This window comes from Macaca fascicularis, chromosome 11 (assembly GCF_037993035.2).
Source record: "Macaca fascicularis isolate 582-1 chromosome 11, T2T-MFA8v1.1".
Taxonomy (NCBI): domain Eukaryota; kingdom Metazoa; phylum Chordata; class Mammalia; order Primates; family Cercopithecidae; genus Macaca; species Macaca fascicularis.
In genome coordinates, this window is record NC_088385.1 from 63,112,128 (window position 1) to 63,139,111 (window position 26,984).

The 26,984-nt window shown below is 47.9% G+C and overlaps 2 protein-coding genes and 1 long non-coding RNA gene across 48 annotated transcripts; 1 reads left to right on the plus strand and 2 right to left on the minus strand.

The window, feature by feature from the left end:
- Positions 1 to 1,595: 1,595 nt before the first annotated feature.
- Positions 1,596 to 6,590, minus strand: CNPY2 (canopy FGF signaling regulator 2). Of its 2 annotated transcripts, none has more exons than XM_005571231.4 (6): positions 6,365 to 6,590; positions 5,680 to 5,792; positions 5,405 to 5,520; positions 2,379 to 2,582; positions 2,126 to 2,222; positions 1,596 to 1,763 (listed from the first exon to the last, which is right to left on the minus strand). In XM_005571231.4, the coding sequence occupies exons 2-6, from the start codon at positions 5,765 to 5,767 to the stop codon at positions 1,720 to 1,722; spliced, it is 549 nt and encodes a 182-aa protein (XP_005571288.1). In that variant the 5' UTR covers positions 5,768 to 5,792; positions 6,365 to 6,590; the 3' UTR covers positions 1,596 to 1,719. The 2 variants fall into 2 exon arrangements, with proteins under 2 accessions (XP_005571288.1, XP_073863252.1); XM_074007151.1 differs by having other exon boundaries at positions 2,379 to 2,621.
- LOC123567529 (uncharacterized) lies at positions 3,244 to 8,869 on the plus strand. Its single transcript, XR_006690510.3, has 2 exons — positions 3,244 to 3,336; positions 5,076 to 8,869. It is a non-coding gene; the product is annotated as an uncharacterized lncRNA (long non-coding RNA).
- Positions 7,499 to 26,173, minus strand: PAN2 (poly(A) specific ribonuclease subunit PAN2). 45 transcript variants are annotated; one of them, XR_012420340.1, is made up of 26 exons: positions 26,046 to 26,173; positions 24,998 to 25,393; positions 19,723 to 19,892; positions 19,489 to 19,609; positions 19,246 to 19,323; positions 18,608 to 18,875; positions 17,863 to 18,205; positions 17,559 to 17,655; positions 16,585 to 16,701; positions 16,259 to 16,378; positions 15,836 to 15,964; positions 15,542 to 15,741; positions 15,297 to 15,433; positions 15,056 to 15,162; positions 14,750 to 14,848; positions 14,561 to 14,634; positions 14,312 to 14,459; positions 13,865 to 14,036; positions 13,675 to 13,734; positions 13,326 to 13,416; positions 10,422 to 10,579; positions 10,179 to 10,322; positions 9,866 to 10,045; positions 9,647 to 9,740; positions 8,781 to 8,978; positions 7,499 to 8,192 (listed from the first exon to the last, which is right to left on the minus strand). XR_012420340.1 is itself a non-coding variant. In XM_074007136.1 (26 exons), exons 8-26 carry the CDS (start codon positions 17,616 to 17,618, stop codon positions 8,158 to 8,160), a joined length of 2,292 nt encoding a protein of 763 aa, XP_073863237.1. In that variant the 5' UTR covers positions 17,619 to 17,655; positions 18,017 to 18,205; positions 18,608 to 18,875; positions 19,246 to 19,323; positions 19,489 to 19,609; positions 19,723 to 19,892; positions 24,998 to 25,393; positions 26,046 to 26,173; the 3' UTR covers positions 7,499 to 8,157. The 45 variants fall into 45 exon arrangements, 39 of the variants coding, with proteins under 39 accessions (XP_073863237.1, XP_073863233.1, XP_073863235.1 ...); XR_012420341.1 differs by having other exon boundaries at positions 9,836 to 10,045; XR_012420343.1 differs by having other exon boundaries at positions 14,312 to 14,489.
- Between the last annotated feature and the right edge of the window lie 811 nt (positions 26,174 to 26,984).

Here is a 26,984-nt window from a genome sequence, read left to right on the forward strand (position 1 = left end):
AGATCAGATTGACACTTGGGAAAGATAGCTTATAGACCCAGTTTTGCCATTAAATACAGAACTTCATGAAGTTCTGTGGCTTTTCTGGCCCTCAGCTTCTTCATCTATAAAATGGGCAGAGGTGAACCAGACAACCTCTAAGGTTCCTTTAGATTCTAAAATTTTTAAAACCTTTGAAATGTTTATTCAGGTCTTCTCTCCTTGAGGTGTTCCTGGGAGATATTCCATTTGAAACCCTGAGACAACCACACCTCAGGATCAGGGTATTTAAGAATTTTCCGCTAGGCGCAGTGGCTCACACCTGTAATCCCAGCACGTGGGGAGGCTGAGGTGGGTGACCACGAGGTCAGGAGATCGAGACCATCCTGGCTAACATGGTGAAACCCCGCCTCTACTGAAAATACAAAAAAATTAGCTGGTGCGGGCCAGGCACGGTGGCTCAAGCCTATAATCCCAGTACTTTGGGAGGCCAAGGCGGGTGGATCACGACATCAGGAGATTGAGACCATCCTGGCTAACACGGTGAAATCCCGTCTCTACTAAAAATACAAAAAATTGGCTGGATGTGGTGGTAGGTGCCTATAGTCCCAGCTACTCAGGAGGCTGAGGCAGGAGAATGGCGTGAACCCAGGAGGTGAAGCTTGCAGTGAGCCGAGATCACGCCACTGCACTCCAGCCTGGGCGACAGAGTGAGACTCGGTCTCACAAAAAAAAAAATTAGCTGGTGCGGTGGCGGGTGCCTATAGTCCCAGCTACTCGGGAGGCTGAGTCAGGATAATGGTGTGAACCTGGGAGGTGGAGCTTGCAGTGAGCCGAGACTGCGCCACTGCACGCCAGCCTAGGCGATAGAGCAGGACTCTGTCTTAGAAAAAAAAAAAAAGGAAAAGAAAAAAAGAAGTTTCCAAAAGAAGGTATCTTTTAGGTTTTTCATCCCTATGCCCCAGTCTAGAATCTCTACACACAGAAGTGTGGACAGACTTATAGTCTAGATTGACAATGGCTAGTGATAGAGATAAGAAAGATATACTTTATTATTGCCACTGGCATCAAATTTAAAAGCTTAGGCTGGCAAGCAAGGCCTCTCATTAAACAACATTCCTTACCTCGTCTGTCCCTATCCGAAAAAGCCCTTACTTTTCAGCTGAGTTGGTCACATCCATTTTCCCCTTCCTGTCTCTGTTCTTGCTGGTCCCTCCATCTGGATGGGGAGGGAAGGAAGAATAATGCATGTCCATTATTTCCTTCAAGACCAAGCTCTGTCTTACTTTATGTTTCAACAGCCATGAACACAAAGGATTTCTAGAATTCTATACTACCATACGCTTATATTCCCATGCTTCCTCATGGAGGTTCCTCTCTTCTCCAAAATTAGACCTTAAAGACATGGTATTGAGTGGGCACTGACTGAAAGCTTATCTAGTTTATGAGTGGAATGGAATTTCAAAAGATAGAAAAATTAAAGGTTCAGGCCTCTCCTACCTTTATCCTGTGTCAATCCCAAAACTCTTCTTTCTCCTCCATTATCTTTCCTGTCTATAACTCCTTATCTTCAAGCTTAATGTAAGGGCAATTCCGGGCATGAAAAGACAACACAGTTTGTACTTTTGGTTTCATATTTTTTCAGTTCATTTCAGTAAAAACATAATATATAAAAGGCATTGCCACCATTTTCCCCTCCTGGGGGTGATCCATCAAGCCAGTGTGGGCTGCTCCAGTGGTTCATAGCTCATCATGCGATATGTGCAGGGCATGGTCACAAAGATCTGCAAATGGCAAACAATTTAAAGGAAAATGCCACTCTCATATTGATATGTGCCAGTATTGAGAAAATTTCCCAGACCAAGCTGACACAAACACACACCAACCACCATTCTGCAGAATATATGCTTATAAATGATAAAACATCCCCACTGCCCTCTCACCTGTATCTCAGGGTCAAGGGGACACAAATTCTGAAAGCTGACAGAAAATGGGTAGGAACACCCCAAGTCTCTAAGCCAAGGGAAATGGAAGACAGCTCTTGAGCTAATACCAGAGGTTTCTGGGATGGGGGTGTATGGGTGAGTTAGGGAATATCAGGTTCCACAGAGCTACTAGAACAGGAGATAAAGTGGGGGCAGCTTACCTGTTCGCTTACTGCAAAGTTTGTCTTTAACATTGTCAGCCTCTCGGGAAAAGAATTCAATGAGTTCATCCTCGTATTCCTCCACAATGCTCTCACACTGCCAACCCAAGGGAGAAATGGGTGACACAGGGCAATAAAAGGCCTCTTGCCTTCACTTCCAAAGAGGAGGACAAGGATATCAGCCTAACTTTCTAATTGGTTCTCCAACAACCCCTTAATGTCCAAGAACCAGCTACTGATTCCCATAGCTCACCGCAAACTTGAGGGTGCCACTGATATCTGAGTCAATTCGGATGCCTTGTAGGTCCAGTTCATTGGATTCTCCATTCCGGCCCACTACACGTACATAGTTCTTGCGATGGGTGGAAGGATCAATCTGTTCCCCATACTCCTTCATCCGGTCACATATCTCCTCCAGCAGCTCTGTGAGGTGGGCCTCTGAGCGGGCATAAGGCACCTAGAAATGTCCTCAGCCTTGGGTCACTCTCTTCTACCTCTGTACATTAGTAATTTATATCCTTACTTTTCTTTCCAAATCTAGCTCTAACAACCTATTCTAAAAAGCTTTCCCTAATTGATTTTAATTTTTAATTAGTTTGTTTTTTTTTTTTTTTTCTGAGATGGGGTTTTGCTCTTGTTTCCCAGGCTAGAGCACAATGTTGCAATCTTGGCTCACTGCAACCTCCGCCTCCTGGGTTCAAGTGATTCTCCTGCCTCAGCCTCCTGAGTAGCTGGGATTACAGACATGCACCACTACACCCAGCTAACTTTTGTATTTTTAGTAGAGATGGGGTTTCTCCATGTTGGTCAGGCTGGTCTCAAACTCCAGACCTCAGGTGATCTGCCCGCTTCAGCATCCCAAAGTGCTGGGATTATAGATGTGAGCCACTGTGCCCGGCCTAGTGTGGTTTTTAATTAGTACAGTTTACTTGATAGTTTCAAAGTACTTTTTTTTTTTTTTTTTGAGACAGGCCTCACTGCATTGCCCAGGCTAGAGTGCAGTGGTGTGATGACTGAGGCTCACTACAGCTTGGATTTCCCAGGCTCAGGTGATCCTCCCACCTCAGCCTCTCACAGGTGCGCACCACCAGGCTCAGCTACTTTTTTGTATTTTTTTTGTAGAGAGTTTTGCCATGTTGCCCAGGCTGGTCTCGAACTCCTGCACTCAAGTGATCTGCCTGCCTCAGTCTCCCAGAGTGCTGGGATTACAGGTATGAGCCACTGTACTTGGCAGTAGTTTCAAATATATGATTTGACTTTACCTCATTGTACAATTCTTTTTTTTTTTTAGAGATGGAGTTTCACTCTTGTTGCCCAGGCTAGAGTGCAATGGTGCAATCTTGGCTCACTGCAACCTCCACCTCCCGGGTTCAAGTGATTTCTCCTGCCTCAGCCTCCCGAGTAGTTGGGATTACAGGCATGTGCCACCACGCCCAGCTAATTTTGTATTTTTAGTAGAGACGGGGTTTCTCCATGTTCGTCAGGCTGGTCTCAAACTCCTGACTTCAGGTAATCCACCCACCTCGGCCTCCCAAAGTGCTGGGATTACAGGCATGAGCCACCGTGCCCGGCACTTCATTGTACAATTCTAAGAAACAAGACAGTTAACATTAGCTCCAAGTTATAAACAGAATTTTTTGATTAACCCTGATCAACTTATACTTTTAATTTCTATAGATGAAGACAATTTTTTTTTTTTAAATTATACTTTAAGTTCTGGGATACATGTGCAGAACGTGCAGGTTTGTTACCTAGGTATACATGTGCCATGGTGGTTTGCTGCACCTATCAACCTGTCATCTACATTAGGTATTTCTCCTAATGCTATCCCTCCCCTAGCCCCCCAGACACCAACAGGACCTGATGTGTGATGTTCCCCTCCCTGTGTCCATGTGTTCTCATTAATATATATATATTTTTGGCCAGGCACGGTGGCTCACGCCTGTAATCCCAGCACTTTGGGAGGCCGAGGAGGGTGGATCACCTGAGGTCAGGAGTTTGAGACCATTCTGACCAACGTGGAAAAACCCTGTCTCTACTAAAAATACAAAATTAGCCAGGCATGGTGGTGCATGCCTGTAATCCCAGCTACTTGGGAGGCTGAGGCAGGAGAAACGCTTCAATCCGGGAAGCAGAGGTTGCAGTGAGCCAAGATCGTGTCATTGCACTCTATCCTGGGCAACAAGAGCGAAACTCTGACTCAAAAATAATAATAATAATAATTTTTTAAAATTGAGACTAATATCCTCAGTAAGCACAGTATTAAAGAGGTAGTGTAGGCTCTGTGGACAACAGCTATTAAGGTACCATAATCTTTTTTTTTTCCCAAGACAGAGTTTTGCTCTTGTCAACCAGAATGAAGTGCAGAGGGGTGTTCCTGGCTCACTGCAACCTCCGCCTCCTGGGTTCAATTGATTCTCCTGCCTCAGCCTCCCGAGTAGCTGGGACTATAGGCATGCGCCACCGCGCCTGGCTAATTTTTTGTATTTTTAGTAGAGATGAAGTTTCACCATGTTGGCCAGGCTGGTCTCAAACTTCTAACCTCAGGTGATCTGCCTGGCTCAGTCTCCCAAAGTGCTGGGTTTTGTTTTTTTTTTTTTTTGAGACAGGGTTTTGCTGTGTTTCCCAGGTTGGAGTGCAGTGGCACGATCACGGCTTACTGCAGCCTTGACCTCTTGAGCTTAAGTGATCCTCTAGGCTCAAGTGATCCTCCCACCTCAGCCCTCCAAGTAGCGGTCACTACAGGCACATGCCACCATGCACTGTTAACTTTTGCATTTCTTTGTAGAGATGGTGTTTTGCCATGATGCCCAGGCTAGCACCATAATCTTAACATTGCCTTATATATTACTTATTAGATACACCTTTGTGTACATGTGTGTTGTTTTCGACTAAAATTTCCTAATTATGATAAAACCTTTTATTCTTATTTTTCATTTTTTATTTTTAGCTCTGATTCAGATTTTGAATGGACGTTTGTATGTATACCACAGTGCTACAGTAAAAACGAGTCATGTGGATGTGGAAAAGGGGGCTGATCAGGACTCCCTGTTTGCTAACAAATTCTACAGCAGAAACAAAGTATTAAGGTTTGGAGCCAGGAAGCAAGTGCATGGGGAATAAGCCTGCAGCCTCTTCCAAATGAGACAGAGCCAAATCTTTTAGATATCCCTGAGTCTATTTTCTTCATTTCTATTAAACTAAGGTCCTTTTTAAGCAGTCGAATTGTCATCCAAAGCCAGAGTGAGCTACTTTGTTTGGGGGAACAGTAACAGTTACCTCCACCACTGACTGGCTGCCATCTGGATTGATCCGGAAAGATCCCATCTGAATAGTCTTCTTGGGGTCCACCTGGGCAATTTCCCATTCTAGTTCATCCACCAGAGCCCTGCACGCTGGTGGAAGAGGAGAGAATGGGAGCAGGGGAGAGGGTGGGGGTAGGGTGTGAGAATGGGATCAACCCAGGATTTCCATTCCTCCTTCTCCCAGGCCTTGGATCTCATGCCCTCCCAAGGCTCTGCTTCCTCCACTTCTTTTTCCTGTTGTGCCTTTACCTCCACAGTGGAGATCCTGGCTCCTCCGAGCCCAGGCGGTTCCCAGCAGGGCCCCCAGAAGCAGGGCCAGCCAACCCCAGCCTTTCATCTTTAGCGTAATGGGGTCGCTCCACCTGGGTTTGTGTGGGAATAAAACAAGTGTGAGAAGCCGACTCCATTTTTCCCTGACCCCCCCACTCCTCACCCCAAGGCTTTCAAAGGCTTCACTGTGACTCTGGCTCTACTTTCCAGGAAATGGCCGGGACACAAAGGGGCTTCTCTGTTCCAGCGCTTGAGGGCTCTGATTCCCCCAGGGCGGTAGGTGGGAACGCAAGCTCAGGACTTGGGGCTCAGTCCCAGACTCTACGTGGAAAGGTGAGGCCCTAGGTGTTGGTACTTTAGCACTGCATGCCTAGAGTTCACGGGGCTTTGTGGCAGCTACAGGAGGTAAGTTGGCGATTACGCGAGGACTACAAGCACTAGGGAACTGCCAGCAGGGAGCCCTCAGTCAGGCCAGGAGGCCAGCATTCAATAATTAGGGCCCATTTGGATCCTGCACCGAAGATTCCTGCGTCCCCATCTCCAGCCCGTAAGTTGATTATCCGTACGGACCTCAGCCCCCTTTCTAAGGACTCCGCCATTGCTTTCGCTCCAGTCCATCCCCAACCCTCAGCGCCCAGCACCTCGCCGCTCGCATCCGTCCCACCTCTGCTCCCAGGGCCGCTGCCGTGGCCCAAGCGCTGGAAGACCGCTGGACTCTCACTTTGGCCCCAGTGGCTCCCGAAACTACACCTGGCTGCGGGGAGCAGGGCTGTCCGGAATCCTCCAGAGCGCTTCGCCGCTTGCCACACACGGGGTGTCCCGGCGACCGCCTGACCCAGCTCCCGTGGCGCTAACTGGTACCTAAGCGGGGCTCGAGCGTGCTGCGGTGCGAGCCCCAATCAGACACCGACCCCAAACCCGCCCCTCCAAACTCTCGCGCGAACAGGCAGCTTAGGAGAGGCTCCTGGATAGCAAGGACCCCGGTCAATCGCTGAAGGACCCAGACTTGCGTGGCGAACAGCTCCACGTGACCTCCAGGGGTCAGCCGTAGAATAGGAGTGGCCTTAAGAGACGACAGAGGCCGGGTGTACTGTATGGAAGCGGCTAGTCGTGAGCGTGAGCCAACTCAGGTGGGCTAGGACCTTCAAAACGGTGCTCTGCAGGCCAGTGAGCAGCCCAGGTTTCAATACACAGGAAACTACATCTCCCAGGAAGCATCACAGCACCAGACCCATCTTTGTGAGCAACTACAGGTCTCAAGCTATCCTGGGACCTGTAGTTTGTCGGCTTACACAATTAACGGGGAAACCGTACTGTACATCTTCAGTCTGACGTAGGGTACTGGACAGCTACAGCAAAGACCCAGCATTGCCCAGAAAAGGCATAATTATACCTTTTTTTTTCCTTTTGTTGAGACGGAGTCTCGCCCTATCGCCCAGGCTGGCGTACAGTGGCGTAATCTTGGCGCACTGCACCCTCCGCTTCCCGGGTTCGAGCAATTCTCTGCCTCAGCTAGGATTACAGTCGCCATCCACCACGCCCGGCTAATTTTTGTATTTTTAGTAGAGACGGGGGTTTCACCATCTTCGTCACACTGGTCTTGAACTCCTGACCTCCTGATCCACCCACCTCGGCCTCCCAAAGTGCTGGGAATTACAGAAGTGACCCACTGCGCCTGGCCCAATTATACCCTTTCACATCCACAACTTTGGATTCCGCACCTTTACCTTCAAAGGAAGGAGAGGAAGACTGAAGCCAGAGAACCCACACTAGCAGTTCCCTAATGAGATAAATGACAAACGGTATTTTGTTTTTATTTTATAAAACATGCAGTTTACAACAAATTTTTAAAAAACGGAACAAAACTTGGGACAGGAGAGTGGGATGGAAGACAGATGCTTCTCAGCCATCAGCAGGAATAAATGAAGCCAGCAGCCAAGCTTTGTCCAGGATCCAAAGGCCCTTTTGGCAATGGTATTGGCAACACTGGTTTGTTTGGGCCACCAACACTCTACTTGCTGGCCCCTCCAGGCATCCCTGAAGCAGTTGGTGACTTGTGCTAAGTCTTGAACTACTGTGGTATCCTCTGTCGCTGTCCAGGACTTCAATCCCTAGCCAGCTAGGAACTGACAATTATGGTTCCAGGAGCTTCTCTGCCTGGATATTAGTGAACCAGGATATTAAGAATACCAATTACTTTCCATCTGGGTCAATTCTAGACTCCGTTTCTGTGCCACTGTTTTGCAAAGGATGAAGAAGGAATGAATCTGGCTCCTAGAACCTTTGCAACAATTCTGCTGTGTTCCAGTTCTATTAATAGCACCATCTGAGACTCTAGACCCTGAGCACGTCCAGTACTGGAAGTGGACAAGGTATAGCCAACTAAGGAACCCATCTCCCAGTTCTGGGGCTATAGAACAGTAAAGGGAGAGGGCAGTGGTTCTTTGGGAAGGGTAGTCAGAGCGCCAGCACTGAGGAGAAGACAGCTGCATCTGTCAGAGACAAAACCAAAAGCATGATTCAAGCTGAGTAGAGAAAAAAGCATCTTCTCATTACTTCCTATGAAGGAAAAATGCAAGAGAAAAAAGGGCATGGACCTTCCCTGAACATTTTAGACTTGGGCAAGAGGAAGTTATAGTTAATGGAGAGTTTTGATAAAATGTATTTCACTGAATGTTAGGAGGATGAAGTGCTTTGTAAACTGTGAAGTGCTATTCTCCATATGTGCAATCAAAATCCACCCAGTTGGGGGCGCTGGGCTCATGCCTGTAATCCCAGCACTTTGTGAGCCCAAGGTGGATGGATCGCTTGAGCCCAGGAGTTTAAGACCAGCCTGTGCAACATGGCAAAACCCTGTTTCTACAAAAAGTACAAAAATTAGCTGGGTGTGGTGGTGTGTGCCTGTTGTCCCAGGTACTTGGGAGTCTGAGGTGGGAGAATCACTTGAGCCCAGGAAGTCGAGGCTGCAGTGAGCTGTAATCACGCTACTGCACTTCAGCCTGGGTAAGAGTGAGACCCTGTCACAAACAAAATACAAAATCCACCCAGTCCAGTTTCCCTTGTCCCATCCCAGGTCTTACTCTTGGGACTTGTTTGGCCCTCAGGCTCAGGCACCTTCCAGTCCATCTTTCGGCCCTTCTCATAAAGACCCTTGAGCACCTTGTGGAAAGACTCAGGCTCAGTGCCATTTTTGCTTAGCTCCAGATACTTTCGGTAGAGCTGAAGGGCTGTGCGTGCATCCTCAATACTGTCATGGGTTTCCCCTTGAATCTTCAGGTCTGGGGTAAGTAAAGGTGGAATAGTTTGGGACCCAGCAAAGGGAGGTAGGAACATGTCTCCCCACTCCTACCTGACTCCAGAAAACTAAAAAGCCTGACTGTCCTTAAGGGAAATTGTCAAACATCTTCTTCATTGCACAGAAGGGATATTGAAGTTAATTAAATCCATTAGTAACTGTCACCACTAACTGAGGGTCACCCCTACTCCCACTTTGTCCTCTTAACACTTTTCCTACTTTGTCTTTTCCCCCCATGCTTTTATTTTTTATGTTTAAATTTTATTTTAGATTTGGGGTACATGTGCATATTTGCTACATGGGTATATCATGTACTGGTGAGGACTGGGCTTCTGGTATCCCTAATATGCAAATAGTGAACTATGCAGCCAATACGTAATTTTCAACCCTCACCCATCCCCCACCAACCCCACTTTTAGAGTCCCCAGTGTCTATTATTTCCATCCTTATGTCCATATGTACTCATTGTTTAGTTCCAACTTATAAGTGAGAATATGTGGTATCTGATTTTCTGTTTCTGAGTTAGTTCACTTAGTATGATGGCCCACAGCTCCATCCATGTTGCTGCAAAGGACACGATTGCTTTTTTTTTAAATGGCTGCTTCTGCTATTAATGTACACCACAGGGGCCTACAAGGCAGAGCAACTCACCCAGAAAGTACCAAGCAAGGAATCGCAGGGAAATCATTCGTTTTCGGGGCATGTGGAACAGGTAGACAGTATCAAGGACTTGGTCCTTGGGCACCTGGCAAAGATAAAAGAGGGGGAGACTTAAGGTAGGGGACTATAATTTCCCATTCTCTGAAGGCACAGTGTATACCCTGAGGGGCCCACTCTCACAAGAAGACTCTTAAAAGAGCCCTGCCAAACCATCAGGTTGATGACCCGGAAGTCCTTCTGCAGGCCATGACCCACAAACTTGACTCCAATGTCAATGAGAAAACGAAGCTTTAAGTAGGTAGACTTGAGAGTTGTTAGGTGCTTGGAGGAAATTTTGGCATCGAGGTCACCAGGCTTTATACCCGAGTATTGAGTCAAGTAATCCACCACCTAGGAATAGAGAAAAGGACAAGTCTTTTTCAGGAAGTGAGGTGGAGTTTTCCCCTATCACTCTTCCCTGGGTTCTTGAGCACTGTACATAAGTACCAGGGTGTGCCTCACTTGCATCTCTGTATCTTAATACCTGCTCCTGGGTAGAGATGTAGTCATCAATGAAGGGGATACCCTCATTAGGTCCCTGGCCCCGGACACAGGTAATCCTGGCTACTGACATCTGACTTGGTTTAATGGTAGACTTGGTACCATCACTGCGTAACTCTGCTTCCTCCTACATGAGAAGAGTTAATAAGGAAATCAGAGAAATGCTTACAACTCCTAATATCCTCAGAGTTCTCTTCCAATGCCCCATCCCTTTGGTCTTGGTTACCTCATTAAGGGTGACAAACTCAGCATCCAGACCCACCAGGTCCCCAATCTGTGGCATCTCATTCAGCATCAGTGGAATAAAGGTAGTATGTGTTTTCCGCTGCTTCCGTGCCAGCGAGGCTTCAGCCAGCAAGACACTTGCCTCAATAGGGTTCTTGACTAGAAGGGAGAATGAAGAGGACACAGGGCTTGGATAGCGAAGTGACTAGGGGAGAGAAGCCCAATGTGGCTGATAGACTCTGGGTCTTCACTTGACCCCTCAATAATCAAAGCACGTGAGAAAAAAGATCATGTGTGATAAATGGGACAGGTAGACAGAGCAGGTCACATCACAAAATTATCAACAAACATGCTGAGAAAAAAACCAGAAAAGACCACAGAGAATAAAGAATAAGATTTTCACTTGGACCTTAGTTTAGAGAATCCAGAAAAAGGTTACAGAGAAACTATGGTTTAAAGATACCAAATAGGTACTTAATAAGGAGCTCACAGCTGGGCGTGGTGACTCATGCCTATAATCCCAGCACTTTGGGAGGCCAAGGCGGGCAGATCACCTGAGGTCAGGAGTGTAAGACCAGCCTGGCCAACATGGTGAAACCCTGTCTCTACTAAAAATACAAAAATTAGCCAGGTGTGGTGGTACGCGCCTGTAATCCCAGCTACTCAGGAGGCTGAGGCAGAAGAATCACTTGAACCCCGGAGGCAGAGGTTGCAGTGAGCTGAGATCGCGCCATCGCACTCCAGCCTGGGGGAACAAGAGCAAGACTTCATCTAAAAAAAAAAAAAAAAAAAAAAAAGGAGCTCACCTCCAAAAGAGATCTTCATTTGGGGTAAGAATAATTAGACGGCCGGGCACGGTGGCTCAAGCCTGTAATCCCAGCACTTTGGGAGGCCGAGACGGGCGGATCACGAGGTCGGGAGATCGAGACCATCCTGGCTAACACGGTGAAACCCCGTCTCTACTAAAAAAAAAAAAAAAAAAATACAGAAAACTAGCCGGGTGAGGTGGCGGGCACCTGTAGTCCCAGCTACTCGGGAGGCTGAGGCAGGAGAATGGCGTAAACCCAGGAGGCGGAGGTTGCAGTGAGCTGAGATCCGGCCACTGCACTCCAGCCTGGGCGACAGAGCGAGACTCCGTCTCAAAAAAAAAAAAATAAATAAATAAAAAAGAATAATTAGACATGAGACAGGCGCAGTGGCTTACGCCTGTAATCCCAGTACTTTGGGAGGCCAAGGCAGGCAGATCACCAGGTCAGGAGTTTGAGACCAGCCTGGCCAACATGGTGAAACCCGTCTCTACTAATTAGACAAAAAACAAAAAAATTAGCTAGGCGTAGTGGCACCTGTCTGTAATCCCAACTGCTTGGGAGGCTGAGGCAGGAGAATCACCTGAACCCGGGAGGCAGAGGTCGCAGTGAGCCAAGATCACGCATTGCACTCCAGCCTGGGCAACAAGAGCAAAACTCTGTCCCACAAAAAATAATTAGATATAACATCATAACCTAAGCCATTCGGACCAAATGTCCCCCCTCATCTCATTTCCACTCCACTCTCAAGATTTACAGCGTTTTTTTTTTTTGTTTTGTTTTGTTTTTTTAAAGACAGGGTCTCAGGCTGGGCACCGTGGCTCACGGCTGTAATCCCAGCATTTTGGGAGGCCAAGGCGGGCAGATCACGAGGTCAGGAGTTCAAAACCAACCTGGCCAACATGGTGAAACCCCGTCTCTACTAAAAATACAAAAAATTAGCCGGGCATGGTGGCAGGCACCTGTAGTCCCAGCTACTCAGGAGGCTGAGGCAGGAGAACTGCTTGAACCCGGGAGGTGGAGGTCACAGTGAGCCAAAATTGTGCCATTGCACTACAGCCTGGGCAACAAGAGTGATACTCTGTCCAAAAAAAAAAAGCGGTCTCATCCTGTTGCCTAGGCTAGAGTACACTCTGGTACAATCATGGCTTACTCACTGTAGCCTTGGCCTCCTGGGCTCAGGTGATCTTCCCACCTCAGCCTCTCCAGCTTTAGCTGGGACCACAAATATATGCTACCACACTCAGCTAAATTTTTTTTTTTTTTTTTTGAGACAGGGTTTCACTCTTGTCACCCAGGCTAGAGTGCAATGACGCAATCTCGACTCACTGAAACCTCCGACTCCCAGGCTGAAGTGATTCTCCTGCCTCAGCCTCCCAAGTAGCTGAGACAACAGGAGCACATCACCACACCCAGCTACTTTTTGTAATTTTTGTAGAGACAGGGTTTCACCATGTTGCCCAGACTGGTCTCGAACTCTTGAGCTCAAGTGATCTGCCCGCCTCAGCCTCCCAAAATGCTGGGATTACAGGCCATAAGCCACTGTGCCTGGCCTACACAGGCTAATTAAAAAAAAAGAAAACTTTTTTTAGGCTGGGTGTGGTTGATTACGCCTGTAATTCCAGCACTTTGGGAGGCCGAGGCGGGCAGATCATGAGGTTAGGAGTTCGAGACCAGCCTGACCAACGTGGTGAAACCCTGTCTCTACTAAAAATACAAAAAAATTAGCCAGGCGTGGTGGCGGGCATCTGTAATTCCAGCTACTCAGGAGGCTGAGGCAGGAGAATCGCTTGAACCCAGGAGGCAGAGGTTTCAGTGAGCCGAGACTATGCCATTGCACTCCAGCCTGGGTGACACAGTGAGACTCCATCTCAAAAAAAAAAAAAAAAAAAAAATTTAAGAGATGGGGTCTTGCTATGTTGCTCAGGCTGGATTTCGTGCTTCTAAATTTAAGGTCTGATAAACAGGAATCTCTTTAGTATCTCCAGAAATATTAACACTGGTTACCAATCCTAAGTACTTGCAAGCAATGTCCCAGATCTCATCCTGAAGCCCAATCTAAACTGCCCACACACTTGGGTCTACTGTGTAGCACTTACTGTTCAAGTTGTATCTGGAATTGAGATTCCGTTTGACATAATAAAGGATTGCAGGTACTTTCCAATTCATGTCAAACTGCACAGCTTCATGCTATAGAAGAGAAAAAGCACTTATGGCTAATGTATATCACCCTTTTCCTTTTCCCCACTTCAGACAAGAGGCCAGGACTCAGGTGCTAGTTTGTTTTTTTTTTTTTTCAGGTGCTATTTTTAAGTGCTAATGGTTTTTATTTCTGAGGATTCCTTCCTCCCTCCCTGTTGAATCTGCCTGGCATTCTATAGGGCCCTAAAGATAAGGATGCTAGGAAAAGGGGAAATGAAAGAAGAAACAGAACATGTTGCAACTAACCTTATCAATAGGTTCAATAAGAAAGTCATTGAACAGATACCACTGCTGGTGAGTAACGCCCTATGGAAATACAAAGAAAGCCTGTGGCGATACAAAGTGATGGCTAGACTACTGTCTCAGACTTAAGGACAGATCTGGGACTCACTGTGGCCATCCCAGGAGTGTTCCTGCCCTCTATAACCTCACTCACCTCCTTGCGCTGGTGGTAGGTCTCTCCAACTTTGATGTGAGCCACCAGGCTGCCCCCTGTGCGTGAGTCCAGGATGTGTACCACAGTAGCCATCAGGTCATACACATAGACACCATGCTCCTCCTCTGCCCTGGCTGGGCCCCACTGTGAGGGGGGTACCCAGGCTGCTAAGCTAAGTTTAAGGATGGGGAAGGGAGGGGAATGGGGACAGAGGACAGGGAGTTGGGGGTATAGGGGATGGGGTACCAGGGTGGGTTATCTCCATCCTAGCCCATCTAGGACCCCAACACTGAACTGAGTGACTACGGAAAATCCCCTAACAGGTAAATACTAGGCCTTATTCTCTTCCTTTTCCTTCTGCTAAGTTTCACCTTCCCCTGCCCTCCTTTACCTTCTGCCCCACCTTCTCTCCCTTATTCCCTTTCCTCTTCCCAGTTTTTCAACAACCTGCATCTCATCCCCATCAGTCCAATTGCAAACATCCAGCCCTTTGTTCCTGGTCATCTTCATGCGAATGGAGAAAGGAAGCCAGACATTCTTCAACTCCTCAATGGAGGGACATACCAGCACACCCTCTGGACTCCCTAGTTCCTTCCTATCAGGTCAGAAGAATTGGAAATTTGTTCTGAAAGAGATCTTGACAAGAGGAGCCACTGGACAATTCAATCATTTGACAACTCCCAAGACAGCACCTACCAATCAGCCAAAGCAAACTCCTTGTTCTTAGAGATTTCCCCACCATGTTTCTTTACTGCCATCTTGAAGGCAACCTGAACACAAAAGAAAAACATCCAGTTCTTCAGGAACATAATCATGTATGGAGGTCAGAACGGGGATAAAATGAAAAATTATTCCTGAAGCCCTGTTTCTAGTCTGAGTCCTTACCTCAGCCTGCATTCTCCAGAAATCAGCCTCTTTTGAGCTGTTCACCTCACAATTGATGACAAGAATATCTGGCAGATGGCGGATGTTGCGGGTCTGAATCTGAGAGGAAAAAACAAACAAGGAATGGCAGGGAACGGACAGGAAAAGGAGTCTGGACAGGGACCTGGGTCTGTGTCCTCAAACTGGGATTCCTCACTCCACCAGAGATCCCTGGATGGCAGTGCTGACAGAGCCAGCCCCACATGGGATGGTGCTGAATCTCCATGGCAGGACCAGGACTCTAGTCCAGTCCAACAGTCCACTCACCGTGGGCTGGTACTTTTCACAGTTGTCACACCAGGCCTGTGTATTCTGGTCCAGGCAGATGCTTCGCTTCAGCACCTGAGCAAAGTCATAGTTCTTCCCAGTTTTATCTGAGGGAAAATTAGATGCTTTACTCTTGGTTCTCCCCTCTACCCACAGTTAATCCCCAACACCCTCTCCCTGATATTACAGGACATTTTGGGGAGCCTTCCCAACAGAGCTAAGGGTACACCACTGTTGCTACCATCAGGGTAGGAGAGTGTGAAAAGCAGGGTGGATGAGGCTCGCACGGTCTCGCTGCCACAGCGGCAGAGGCTGCAGTTCTCCATCTCACAGCTGAAGAGCTGCCCAATAACAGAGTCCCCCGATGAGCAAAAGCTGCTAAGAGTGGAGAGGATGATATATGCACATTGAGGAAGTTAGAAGACCCTTTAAATCACAGAGGGGCCTGTCATGATGGCTTTAACTATTTCTATCCTGATTTCATACCTGCCTCCAGCACCTCGATAAGCCTGTGGTACTTCCAGCTCCTGCATATCTTGATGCAGTTGAGTGAGAATGAAGCGATTCCACCTCTGAATGAGCCTGGCCAGATTGCCCTTGCCTGAAGCCTCATCTGAGTCAGCCAGGATCAGACCAAGGGCTGAGGCCTCAGGAATAGTACGGAATGCCCGAAGAAAATTACTGCCCTGGAAATGTGTTGGTGGAAAGGGGTTATTTTCTCTTTTGTATCCACCTTCCTTCCCCTTCCATTTTAAGTGTCTCAGGTCTCCAGGTACTGACCTGGCAAGGGTCACCACGAGAGAGGTCCAACATGTGAAAGAGGAAGCCCAGCTCACATGCCAAACAGAACTCCTTCTGGCAAAGGTGGTTTTGAATTAGACAGCGTACAGGCTCCAGGAAATAGAGCACCTGGAGGGAAAAGCAGAAGAACTGATGTAGGAAACTGGCCTAGGGGTGAGGAGAAATATGAAGGTTAAGTGAGCTGGTGGAAAATACACAGCAGGAGTCCACCGAAGCAGTGAGTCCACCAAACCAGTGGAGCTCAGAGGAGACTTGAAAGTTGTAGAGGCAAGAAAGAATTGTAGAGGAGACCATGGTAAAGTGAGCATGGTTGAGGAGACCTGGAAAGAGCAGGGTCGAGTGGCCATAGGGAAGAAGGAAAGCAGTAGGCACGTTCAAGTTGTAGGAATACCCAACCCTTACCTGGATCATGCAGTTACAGTAGGCGTTGGGGATGTGGGGCTCTAATCCAGCAAACAAGGTCTTATTGTAGTGTTTGAAGTCAAAGTCCTCCAGCCCTAGCTTGGAGTATTTGATGGTCACCTAAGGCAGAAATAGTCTGAGCAAGACAAGGATATCCTCCGAGTCCCCAAATCTTTCCAGTAGCCATAGCCTTTCCTAGAACCTTCCTCCTGGGTCCAGGGTGATAGCTGAAGGCCTCCTGACTGAGTCCTTCAATCCTTTCTCATATGATTTCCTTCCTAGGGTACCTTTCCTCACATCCCACAGGCCCTGATGTCCCCCAGCACCTTGCGGTATTTCTTAGAAACGTGGAGATGTGGCTCCTCTTCTCGTCCTACTGGTGACTCAGTGACCTGGCTGAAGCTGTCAAATTCACTGTCTGACTCCTTGAGTCTGTAAGGTATCTAGGGATTTTAAGAAGAGGTAACCTTGTTGGATGTCTTGTCATCTTTGGCTTCACCCTCATTTATCCCAACATTGAAATAGCCACCAAGTCCTCAACCTTCTACATTCATAGCATTCTCAGCATCTACTGCTTCCTTTCTATTTCCACTGCCAACACTCTGCTTCAGCACAGCTGGACAACTGTGGTGGCATCCACACTGGTCTCCCTATATTCACTCTGTCCAGCACACCACTACCAAATTAACCCTTGTAGAATGCTGCTTTCTGTGTATTACTTCCTCTATTATAAACTGGTGTTCAAAGCTTCACAATCTGGCCACTTCTAACTTTAATCTCTCACTACATCCCAATACCAACATCTACTCTGGCCAGACTGGTATACTCATATAGTCCCCCTCAGATATGTATTTTGCGTGTATGCCTCTTGAGACCTTTGCTAACACTCTTCTCTCATCTTGGATATTCTCCTCTGTTTCTATCTACTTAACTTATATCCCACCTTTCCAGCTTAATACCCAGCTCTTTCATTACACCTTCCTTGGTCACTTTAGCCCGGAGTAACATTTTCTCTCCAAACAGCTCTGACACTAAATGCTTATGACATTCCTTCAGCATTTAACAACAGAACATAATGTCTGATATGGCTATGTCTTCTCTTCACCAACCAAATACTAAATTTCCTAACAGCAAGGACCCTAGCTTCTCTATCTTTGAATCCTCCTAACACCTAGCATAGTTCCATCAATTCGGTAGGTTACCAACAGGATCTAAAAACAAAAGAAAGACTAGTAAAGGAAAAAGACAGGAGAAACTTCAGTGGGCTGGGGTGGGGGCTGATCCTCCACTCTGAACACACCTGATTGCGCAGCTTGGTGCGAGGATTGGGCGCATAGCCAATGAAGCCCACCTTCTTCATGGTGCGCAGAATCTCTGCATCCACAGGTGGTGCTCGCCTACAATCCAGTATAGTTCTAGGACTTAAATTGTTGTGGTGTACACAGATCCACTCCCCAATCCCCAAGGGTCCAGAGAAAAAGAAAATACTGAAGGTAGACAAAAATCAGGAAAGTAGTAGAATAATAACAAGGCTAGCAGAGAATTCTGATATCTTTGCCCTTTCCCCATCCCTCCCACCTTTTGGCCCAGAGGTAGGGTACAACCTGGGAGCTGGAGCAGAGTTGGCAGCAGGCCAATCAGAGAGAAGTGTGTCAGTGGTGAGTGGGACAGGGATGAGGGAAAGAGGCAGCAGGTCCTGGCTCCAGTCCAGAGGAGGCAGTGAGTCCACGAGACACGGCAAAGCAAACTCAGTCTCACGGGAGTAGGGGTTGAAGGAAGGCTCCGGGGAATCAGTCCAGAGGTGCACACAGCCCTCAGAATCCCCAAACGCCAGGGCCTGCTTGCTGGCTGACACGTCAAATGTCATTAGCAGAGGCCCCACAGGATTCACATGAAAGATATCTGCTGGGTTGGCTAGGCCTGTGGGTTCACAGAACTGGCACTGCCCTACAAAGAAGGAAGAAACCCACTGAGCTCTAGAAAGTGAAAGAGAGCCATACTCTTATGCCCTTCCTATCCTCTTCCCGATTTCAGGACAAGATAGGCCCCAAATCCATGCCTAGAGACAGAATGTCACCTGATGCCTTCCATAAACCACAGATGGTTTGCTACTCAGCAAAGAGTAATTCTACAGTTACTCTGCCTACTTTATCTTTACCTTTTTCCATGTTCCTCACATTCAAGAAAATAAAAGCTCTAATCTCTGGCCAAACCCAAGTAAAACCCTGAGACCCTGATGAAAGGTTACTTATTTCCCCAACAAAGAGGTTTCTGGATGAGTACTCATTCAGGTGCTAGCTCTCCTTTGCTCATTGATCCCTCCTACCCAATCCCATATGCCCTTCATACCTGACTGAGAGATGATAGCAAGACGAGAAGTATATGTAGGAATGAAGCGCAAGAAGGCAGGATCCACATGTACTTGAAGTGGTGTGATGGCACGCATCATGCGCAAATCATACACCTTGAGGAAACGGTCGCAGGCCAGGCCAGTGAGGCGGCTGGAGAAGCCGCAGGCAGCTAGCAGGTTGCCATGCACATCAAAATCTGAAAGACTTCCTGAGAATGCATCAAACTCATGTTCCACCTTAAAAGTACGGAGATCTCTCAGGGAAACCTAAAAAAAATAAAAAATAAATTCAGTTATCTGCAAATTCTGTTATCAGGAAAAATAACTGCCACCTACCTAACCCAGTGGGGTCCCTACCAAAGGAACTAGGGCTTTAGGATAGGGAAACTTAAAGCACAGAAAAGGCAAACAGAGAAGCCCAGAGCTGGAAGGCACTTCGAGGAGACTTCATTATCATAGAAAACATCAAACTGCAAAATAATCTCATGGTAGAACATCACTGAGTAGGAAGTGAATTCACTCCACTCATCCCTCATCTCCAATCCAACTACACCCAAGAGTTAAGGGAAAGCAGATCCCAATCAGGTATCTAGTGAAACAGGGTCCTGCAGTGGGAAGAGAAATGGAACTTGGCCACCTTGCCAGACGTGTGGCCGCAGAAGAAGAAGCGATTTGTCTGTCTCATGATGGTGACTCCCGGCGTCTCTACTGCATACTGGAGAGGGAAGCAGGAAAAACCAGCGAGAAGAATGATTTTTCCCACAGACCAAGGGAACAGAAAGGTCACACCCACATCTCAGGCACATTACCAGCCCAAGCATACCCTGTCCCCTCAACAACCTCAGACCCTGCATAGGTCTTTCTTGCTCCAGGCTTGTACCTTCTGAGTCTCCTGGACAGTGTTAAGATCAATCTCTAGTATGTGATTCTGCAGCCCACCAATGAGTAGAATGCTGCTGTCAGTCAGTAGGAGACTGTGCATATCCTCATTCTCATCTAGCCTATTGGGGAGAGGAAAGGCTAAGGGGCCCAGGCCTTACAAGCTGCCAATCCCTTAGCCTTCCCACCCTATGAGGCATCCTCGTTCCCAGTCCAGAGCTGAGAAGTCACTTACAGGTAATCAAATATAATGAGGCCCCCACGGGCCATGTACTTGAGATTGTTCTTGGTGAGAAAAAGGATACCATTCTCCAGGCTCTGGATCTGCCGAATATCATCACTGCCATTGACTTGAAAGGATGAGTAGCGCTCCAAGGCTGGGCCAAAAAATGAAGTGGCATGGCCCTATAGAGGACAAAGACAACAGAGACACTTAGAGTGGAGGGGCAAGGGCCATCCTATGGCCAGGTCAGGGACTGAGCATGGCTCAGCCTTGATCCTTTCTTGCTTGGCCTTTGTGACCAGGAGCAACAGAGGCAAAAGGCTAGGAACCAGTCAATCTTAGTGATAAAGACACTGATAATACTGTCTTATGTTTGTTTAATGTGTTACACAGTATTTTTGTAAACTCTACCTCATTTTATCCTCACAATGACCCTGCAGAATAGGTAATGGCTCACTTGGTTAGAACAGTCTATAGAAAGTCAGGGACATAGTCCAATTCCCTACTGGCCAGCTGACTTTCTTATGTTTCACATCTGGGAGGATGTGCATAAGGTTATATCCAAATACTATATCACTTTCTTTTTTTTTTTTTTTGAGACGGAGTTTCGCTCTGTCACCCAGGCTGGAGTGCAGTGGCCGGATCTCAGCTCACTGCAAGCTCCGCCTCCCGAGTTGACGCCATTCTCCTGCCTCAGCCTCCCGAGTAGCTGGGACTACAGGCGCCTGCCTCCTCACCCGGCTAGTTTTTTGTATTTTTTAGTAGAGACGGGGTTTCACCGTGTAGGCCAGGATGGTCTCGATCTCCTGATCTCGTGATCCGCCCGTCTCAGCCTCCCAAAGTGCTGGGATTACAGGCTTGAGCCACCGCGCCCGGCCTATATCACTTTCTATAAGGGATTTAGGCATCCTTGAATTTTGGTATCTGGTATCTTTGGATCCTGGAACCAATCCCACATGGATACCAAGAAGATGACGGTAACTACTAAACCTCCTTAAATATCCCATCATAACCTCAAACTCATGACATCCTAAATTAAATTCACCATTTTTATTTCATTTCAATTTTTCTTACTGTATTCTCTATGGTACCAAGATCTACCTAGTTGACCAAGCCATATATCTGACAGTCAAGTCCTATTTATTTTTTCCTAACCACTAGATAACCAAGGATTTTTAGAATATTTTATTTATGTATTAATTTTTGAGATGGAGTTTCACTCTTGTTGCCCAGGCTGGAGTGTAATGGCACGATCTCAGCTCACTGCAACCTCTGCCTCCCGGGTTTGAGCAATTCTCCTGCCTCAGTCTCCCAAGTAGCTAGGATTACAGACATGCGCCACCACGTCTAGCTAATTTTTTGTATTTTTAGTAGAAAGGGGGTTTCACCATGTTGGCCAGGCTGGCTTCAAAATCCTGACCTCAGGTGATCCACCTGCCTCGGCCTCCCAAAATGCTGGGATTACAGGTCTGAGTCACCGCGCCTGGCCTATTTTGCTTCCTAAATATTTCCTAAATCTGAGGCTGGGCGCCGTGGCTCATGCTGTAATCCCAGCACTTTGGGATGCCGAGACAGGTGGATCACTTGAGGCCAGGAGCTTGAAACCAGCCTGGCCAACATGGTGAAACCCCATCTCTACTAAAAATACAAAAATTAGCTGGGCATGGTGGTGCACACCTGTAGTCCCAGCTACTCGGGAGGCTGAGGCAGGAGGATTACTTGAACCTGGGGGGCAGAGGTTGCAGTGAGCTGAGATGGCACCACTACACTCTAACCTGGGCAACTGAGTGAGAGTCTGTCTTAAAAAAAAAAAAAAAAAAAAAAAAAGCCCTTCAGTGGCCTGAAGGTTCAAGTTCAAGGTCCAAGCTATTTTAACATGGCATATGAAGTTCTCTAGAATGTTCCTTCCCAAGGAACATGGGTCCTTCCCTCCGTTCTGGAGGGCCTAGAATAGTAAAGGAGAGGCACAAGGATGAGTTAGAGGCATGGGGCTCTGCCTCCTTGTTCCCCTTTTTGGTGCTGCATTCAAGTCTCTATTCAAATGTTACTTTATCAGAGAGAACTCCTGACCAACTATCTAAAGTAGCAACATTGTTTCTAAAAGAGCCATTAGGAAAAAAGATTAAAATTAAAATGCTACAAAACCAAACAAAATAGCAACCTTTCCCACCCTTCATTACCTCGACCCCCTTACTCAACTGTATTTCTCTTTTAATAGAGATGGGGTCTTGCTATGTTGCCCAGGCTGGTCTTGAACACTTGGGCTCAACCAACCCTCCCACCTTGGCTTATCAAAGTGCCGGGATTACAGGTGCCACTGTGCCTGGCCTCACTGTATTTTTCTTTTTCTTTTTTTTTTGAGATGGAGTCTTGCTCTGTCACCCAGGCAGGAGTGCAGTGGTGCGATCTCAGCTCACTGCAACCTCTGCCTCCCAGGTTGAAGCAATTCTGCCTTAGCCTCCCAAGTAGCTGGGATTACAGGTGCCTGTCCCCACACCCAGCTAATTTTTGTATTTTCAGTAGAGATGGGGTTTCACCACGTTTGGCCAGGATGGTCTTGAACTCGTGACCTCAGGTGATGCGCCTGCTTTGGCCTCCCCAAGTGCTGGGATTACAGGTGTGAGCCACCATGCCCAGCCAGTATTTTTCTTAAGAGTACTAATCAACACCTGAATGTATTGTAATGTTTTCCTGTTTACTTACTTATTCCAAACCTAGACCTTAGAGCAAGGTCTGACACCTAGTATATGGCTCAAAAAAACACTGGTTGAATGAATAAATGTCTACCTCCTCCAGTCAGGTAAATCCTAATTGCTTGTAGTTCCGGAATTTTGTACTCACCAAGCTTTGTATATCTTTGGAATCTTTGCTTATCCTATGCTAAGACAGCCTTTTCCCATCTTTTTCATCTCATTTCTACTCATCTTTCAAGACTCAATTCAGGGGTTACATCCTTCTGGATGCCCTGACTATCCTCCATCCTGTCCAGCATCCAGTACAGATTTTCACACTGGTGCTTAGTACCATGAAATTATCTGTTTTTTGGCCGGGCGCGGTGGCTCAAGCCTGTAATCCCAGCACTTTGGGAGGCCGAGACGGGCGGATCATGAGGTCAGGAGATCGAGACCATCCTGGTTAACATGGTGAAACCCCGTCTCTACTAAAAAATACAAAAAACTAGCCGGCCGAGGTGGCGGACGCCTGTAGTCCCAGCTACTCGGGAGGCGGAGGCAGGAGAATGGCGTGAACCCGGGAGGCGGAGCTTGCAGTGAGCTGAGATCCGGCCACTGCACTCCAGCCTGGGTGACAGCGTGAGACTCCGTCTCAAAAAAAAAAGAAATTATCTGTTTTTGTATATGTTTTTTAGCTCACTGTCCTGTAAACTCCTTGAGGGCAAGGATTATGTTTTATTTAGCTTTATTCACAGCGCCTAGCATAGCAGTAGACACTGCCTACTAAACTGAATGAATCACACACACAAAATTCATCCCTTCTAATGGAAAAACAATTCATGACCTAAGAAGTCAATTAGTAAACAAAGGACAGCATAGTGTTTCTTTTTTTTCTTTTTTTTTGAGACAGAGTCTCGCTGTGTCACCCAGGCTGGAGTGCAGTGGTGTGATCTTGGCTCACTGCAACCTCTGCCTCCTGGGTTCAAGCGATTTTCCTGCCTCAGCCTCCCGAGTAGCTGGGACTACAGGCACCCGCCACCACGCCCAGTTAATTTTTTGTATTTTTACTAGAGACAGGGTTTCACCATGTCAGCCAGGATGGTCTCGATCTCCTGACCTCGTGATCCGCCTGCCTTGGCCTCCCAAAGCACTGGGATTACAGATGTGAGCCACCGCGCCCGGCCGAACAGCATAGTATTTCTTACAAAGCCTTTGGGCACCATAGCATATTGGCAATACGGATACAGATTTTAAAAAATTAAGATTGATAACTACTCTGAGATTAAAATCAGCCAGAGAAGACAAAATGATTCAATATAAGATATGCAGAATCATACATTAAATATTCTATAATAATAAAAATAGAAAACAGAGGTGGGGCAATAGCAATAGAGATTAGATTTGGATGGCTACAGACTAAGTGATGGGTACAACTATCAATATAAATCAAAACACTGCATGAGCAACTGTGACAAAAGCAGGATGCTGGCCAGGTGCCGTGGCTCACACCTGTAACCCCAACACTTTGGCAGCCCTAAGCAGGAGGATCATTTGAGTTCAGGAGTTTGAGACAAGCCTCGGCAACAGAGTAAGACTAAACAATTTTTTAAAAATTAGCTGGTTTTGGCCGGGCGCGGTGGCTCAAGCCTGTAATCCCAGCACTTTGGGAGGCCGAGACGGGCGGATCACTAGGTCAGGAGATCGAGACCATCCTGGCTAACACGGTGAAACCCTGTCTCTACTAAAAAATACAAAAAACTAGCAGGGCGAGGTGGCGGGCGCCTGTAGTCCCAGCTACTCAGGAGGCTGAGACAGGAGAATGGCCCGAACCCGGGAGGCGGAGCTTGCAGTGAGCTGAGATCCGGCCACTGCACTCCAGCCTGGGCGACAGAGCGAGACTCCGTCTCAAAAAAAAAAAAAAAAAAAAAAATTAGCTGGTTTTGCCCGGCGAGGTGGCTCAAGCCTGTAATCCCAGCACTTTGGGAGGCCGAGACGGGCGGATCACGAGGTCAGGAGATCGAGACCATCCTGGCTAACACGGTGAAACCCCGTCTCTACTAAAAATACAAAAACTTAGCCGGGCGAGGTGGCAGGCGCCTGTAGTCCCAGCTACTCGGGAGGCTGAGGCAGGAGAATGGCGTGAACCCGGGAGGCGGAGCTTGCAGTGAGCTGAGATCCGGCCACTGCACTCCAGCCTGGGTGACAGAGCGAGACTCCGTCTCAAAAAAAAAAAAAAAAAAAAAAAAAAAAATTAGCTGGTTTTGGTTGCGCACACCTGTAGTCCCAGCTACCTGAGAGGCTTAAGTGGGAGGATTGTGTGAGCCCAGGAGGTTGACGCTTCAGTGAGCCATGATCACATTGTGCCATTGCACTCCAGCCTAGGGAGAAAGAGCAAGACCCTGTCTCAAAAAAAAAAAAAGTGGGATGCCTCCTGATAAAGAATATGTCATTTATTCCTAGATCCTAGATTCTCCATTTATCCCTCCAACCAGACCCAGCTGTCTCATCACTACAACTCCTCAGTACTGGCTATTTGCAAAGCGGCTGTCCTTGGGTTAAGACCAGATAAAGACCTTCAACATCTTTCAACCCTCACAAAGGGGTACAGTTCTTACCCCGTGGCTCCCCACCCACAGCATCTCCTCGTGCAAGTCAAAGTGGGAGACGGAGACAGGTACACCCACTTCAGCCACCACGCTGTGCAATTCAGAGTAGACACCTTCCATTATGTGCACTGATTCCTGGACGGGAAGAGCCTCCAAGGCCACTCCCTCTGGGTCCAGCTCCACATTCTGTAGCAGACTTGGGTTCAGGTGGGCATCCAGGACAGGGTCCAGGGCAGAATGCATGGCTGGGGCATACTCTGCCAGTCCAGGGTCCAGACCCTCAAAGTTCATGATGACGATGGCAGCTTACACCTATGTCACACCCTCCCTTACCACAGTCCCTTTAGACGCCTGACCCAACCTTCAGCAAGACAGCACCGGTGGGCCTAGAATGGACATCCTGGCCTGTAAGGGGAAAGAGGTAGCTGAGTCAAGGGTAGGTCCAGGTACTGGTACGTAGGGTCTTCTAAGTTATGGGGCAGGAGGGAGATAAGGCAGGCATGAGGGATGAGACTGCCAGCCAAAGGAGGAAGCAGGCAGGGGAGGGATGGGCAGTGGGGGTGGAGGTGGTAGAACTGTTGTCCCTATCTCTCCTCCGCTAGGCCCTCTGTACTCTCCACCACCCCAATATCTAACCTAATCCTTGACTTCCCTTTCTTCTCATTTCAGACTGCTCACTTGCCTGGTTCAGCCCTGAATCATCAGGTGAAGGGAGCGAGAACTGCAGGGGTTGGCGTTAGGTAGAGGGATCTAAGGTGCTTTCTCCCAGAATTGGGGGTGAGGACGGATGGGTTGGACGGTGGGGAGAACGAGAAGTCAGTTTCCCAGAATCCTCTCCAATAGCTACCCAGGATTCCCCAGAGGAAAACAATAATGGCCAGTTACCCACAATTGGGGCGGGGGCAGGGGAAGGTGGTGGAAACAGCTAGTTACCCAGAATTCTCTGGGGGAACCAGAGAAATCGGTTATCCAGAATTCTCCCACGGCGGCGGCGAGGAGGGGGATAGGGCAAGGGTCAGATGTGTTCCTGGGATGCTTACGGGGAATGGGTCATTACCAAGATTTCTCCATGGCGGATATTTTGGAGCGCGTGGAATTACAACGAGTAGGGGGAGCGCAAGCGCTGTCAGCTCCGCGGGAAATTCCAGTTTCCCCAGTTCTCCCCCACGCCTAGGGCCTCAACCTAACCACTACGGCGCCAAGGACCGGACTCCCAGGCGCGCCTTCCAATCAAGAAGGGCTCGGGGCACATTTAAGCCAATCAGAAGGGCTCCGGGCGCATCTAAGCCAATCAGAAGGAGCCAGGTACGGCGACTCCAGGAGAGAGCGTGTGACGCAGGCGCCGGAAAAAGAGGTTACGGGGCGCCGGTGGGACAAACGCAACCAGACGCCGGACTTGTTACGTGGCGTTAAAAAGTAACCCTTTTTAGTCTTCTTGAACAAAATTACGTCTAGAGTTGGAAACCAAACTTTTATGCTTTCTATAACTTTAGGAACTCTAAAATAAGGGGCACCCAAGGCAAAGCACTAGGAGTCGATGTTGGGTATTCCCGGCGGGACTTCGTCCACCTCCTCTCCCTGCGTTGCTCTTGTGAGCCACTCCGCCACCTCTGACCATGTTGCCCCCGAAACTCGCTGGCATTTCCTATCATTTCTAGATATGGGAGAGAAAAAAAGGAACCGGGAGCCGGATTCCTGACCCAGTCCAAGTGGCTGCATCCTCTACAGGCAACCGTCTGAAACTCCCATCCGTGATTGTTCCCTCCCCAGAGACCCCGGTAACATTCCCGGGTAACAGGATGCCCCTGGTTATCAAATTCCCCTAGCTCTTGAGGCTGGCTGGACGTTATCCCTCAGAGGGGGATGAGCCTGGCAAATTGAGACTTTTGTTATTCTGAAGAATTCGTGGGTCCTGTGAACTCTAATTGCTTTGAAATGGGTCCGGGTTGTGAGATGTCTCAACTTTAGCTGTTATTACTGTTTCTAAAGGTCACAT

Coding starts and splice junctions, on each gene's coding strand:
- CNPY2 (XM_005571231.4), bottom strand. CDS start 5,767: ATGAAAGGCTGGGGTTGGCTGGCCCTGCTTCTGGGGGCCCTGCTGGGA. Junction 5,521..5,679: donor CCAGGATCTCCACTGTGGAG/GTAAAGGCACAA, acceptor CTCTTCCACCAG/CGTGCAGGGCTCTGGTGGAT. Junction 2,583..5,404: donor GCAGCCAGTCAGTGGTGGAG/GTAACTGTTACT, acceptor GGACATTTCTAG/GTGCCTTATGCCCGCTCAGA.
- PAN2 (XM_005571220.4), bottom strand. CDS start 25,279: ATGAACTTTGAGGGTCTGGACCCTGGACTGGCAGAGTATGCCCCAGCC. Junction 15,434..15,541: donor TATCGAGGTGCTGGAGGCAG/GTATGAAATCAG, acceptor CTCCACTCTTAG/CAGCTTTTGCTCATCGGGGG. Junction 9,741..9,835: donor GCTCTTTTAAGAGTCTTCTT/GTGAGAGTGGGC, acceptor TATCTTTGCCAG/GTGCCCAAGGACCAAGTCCT.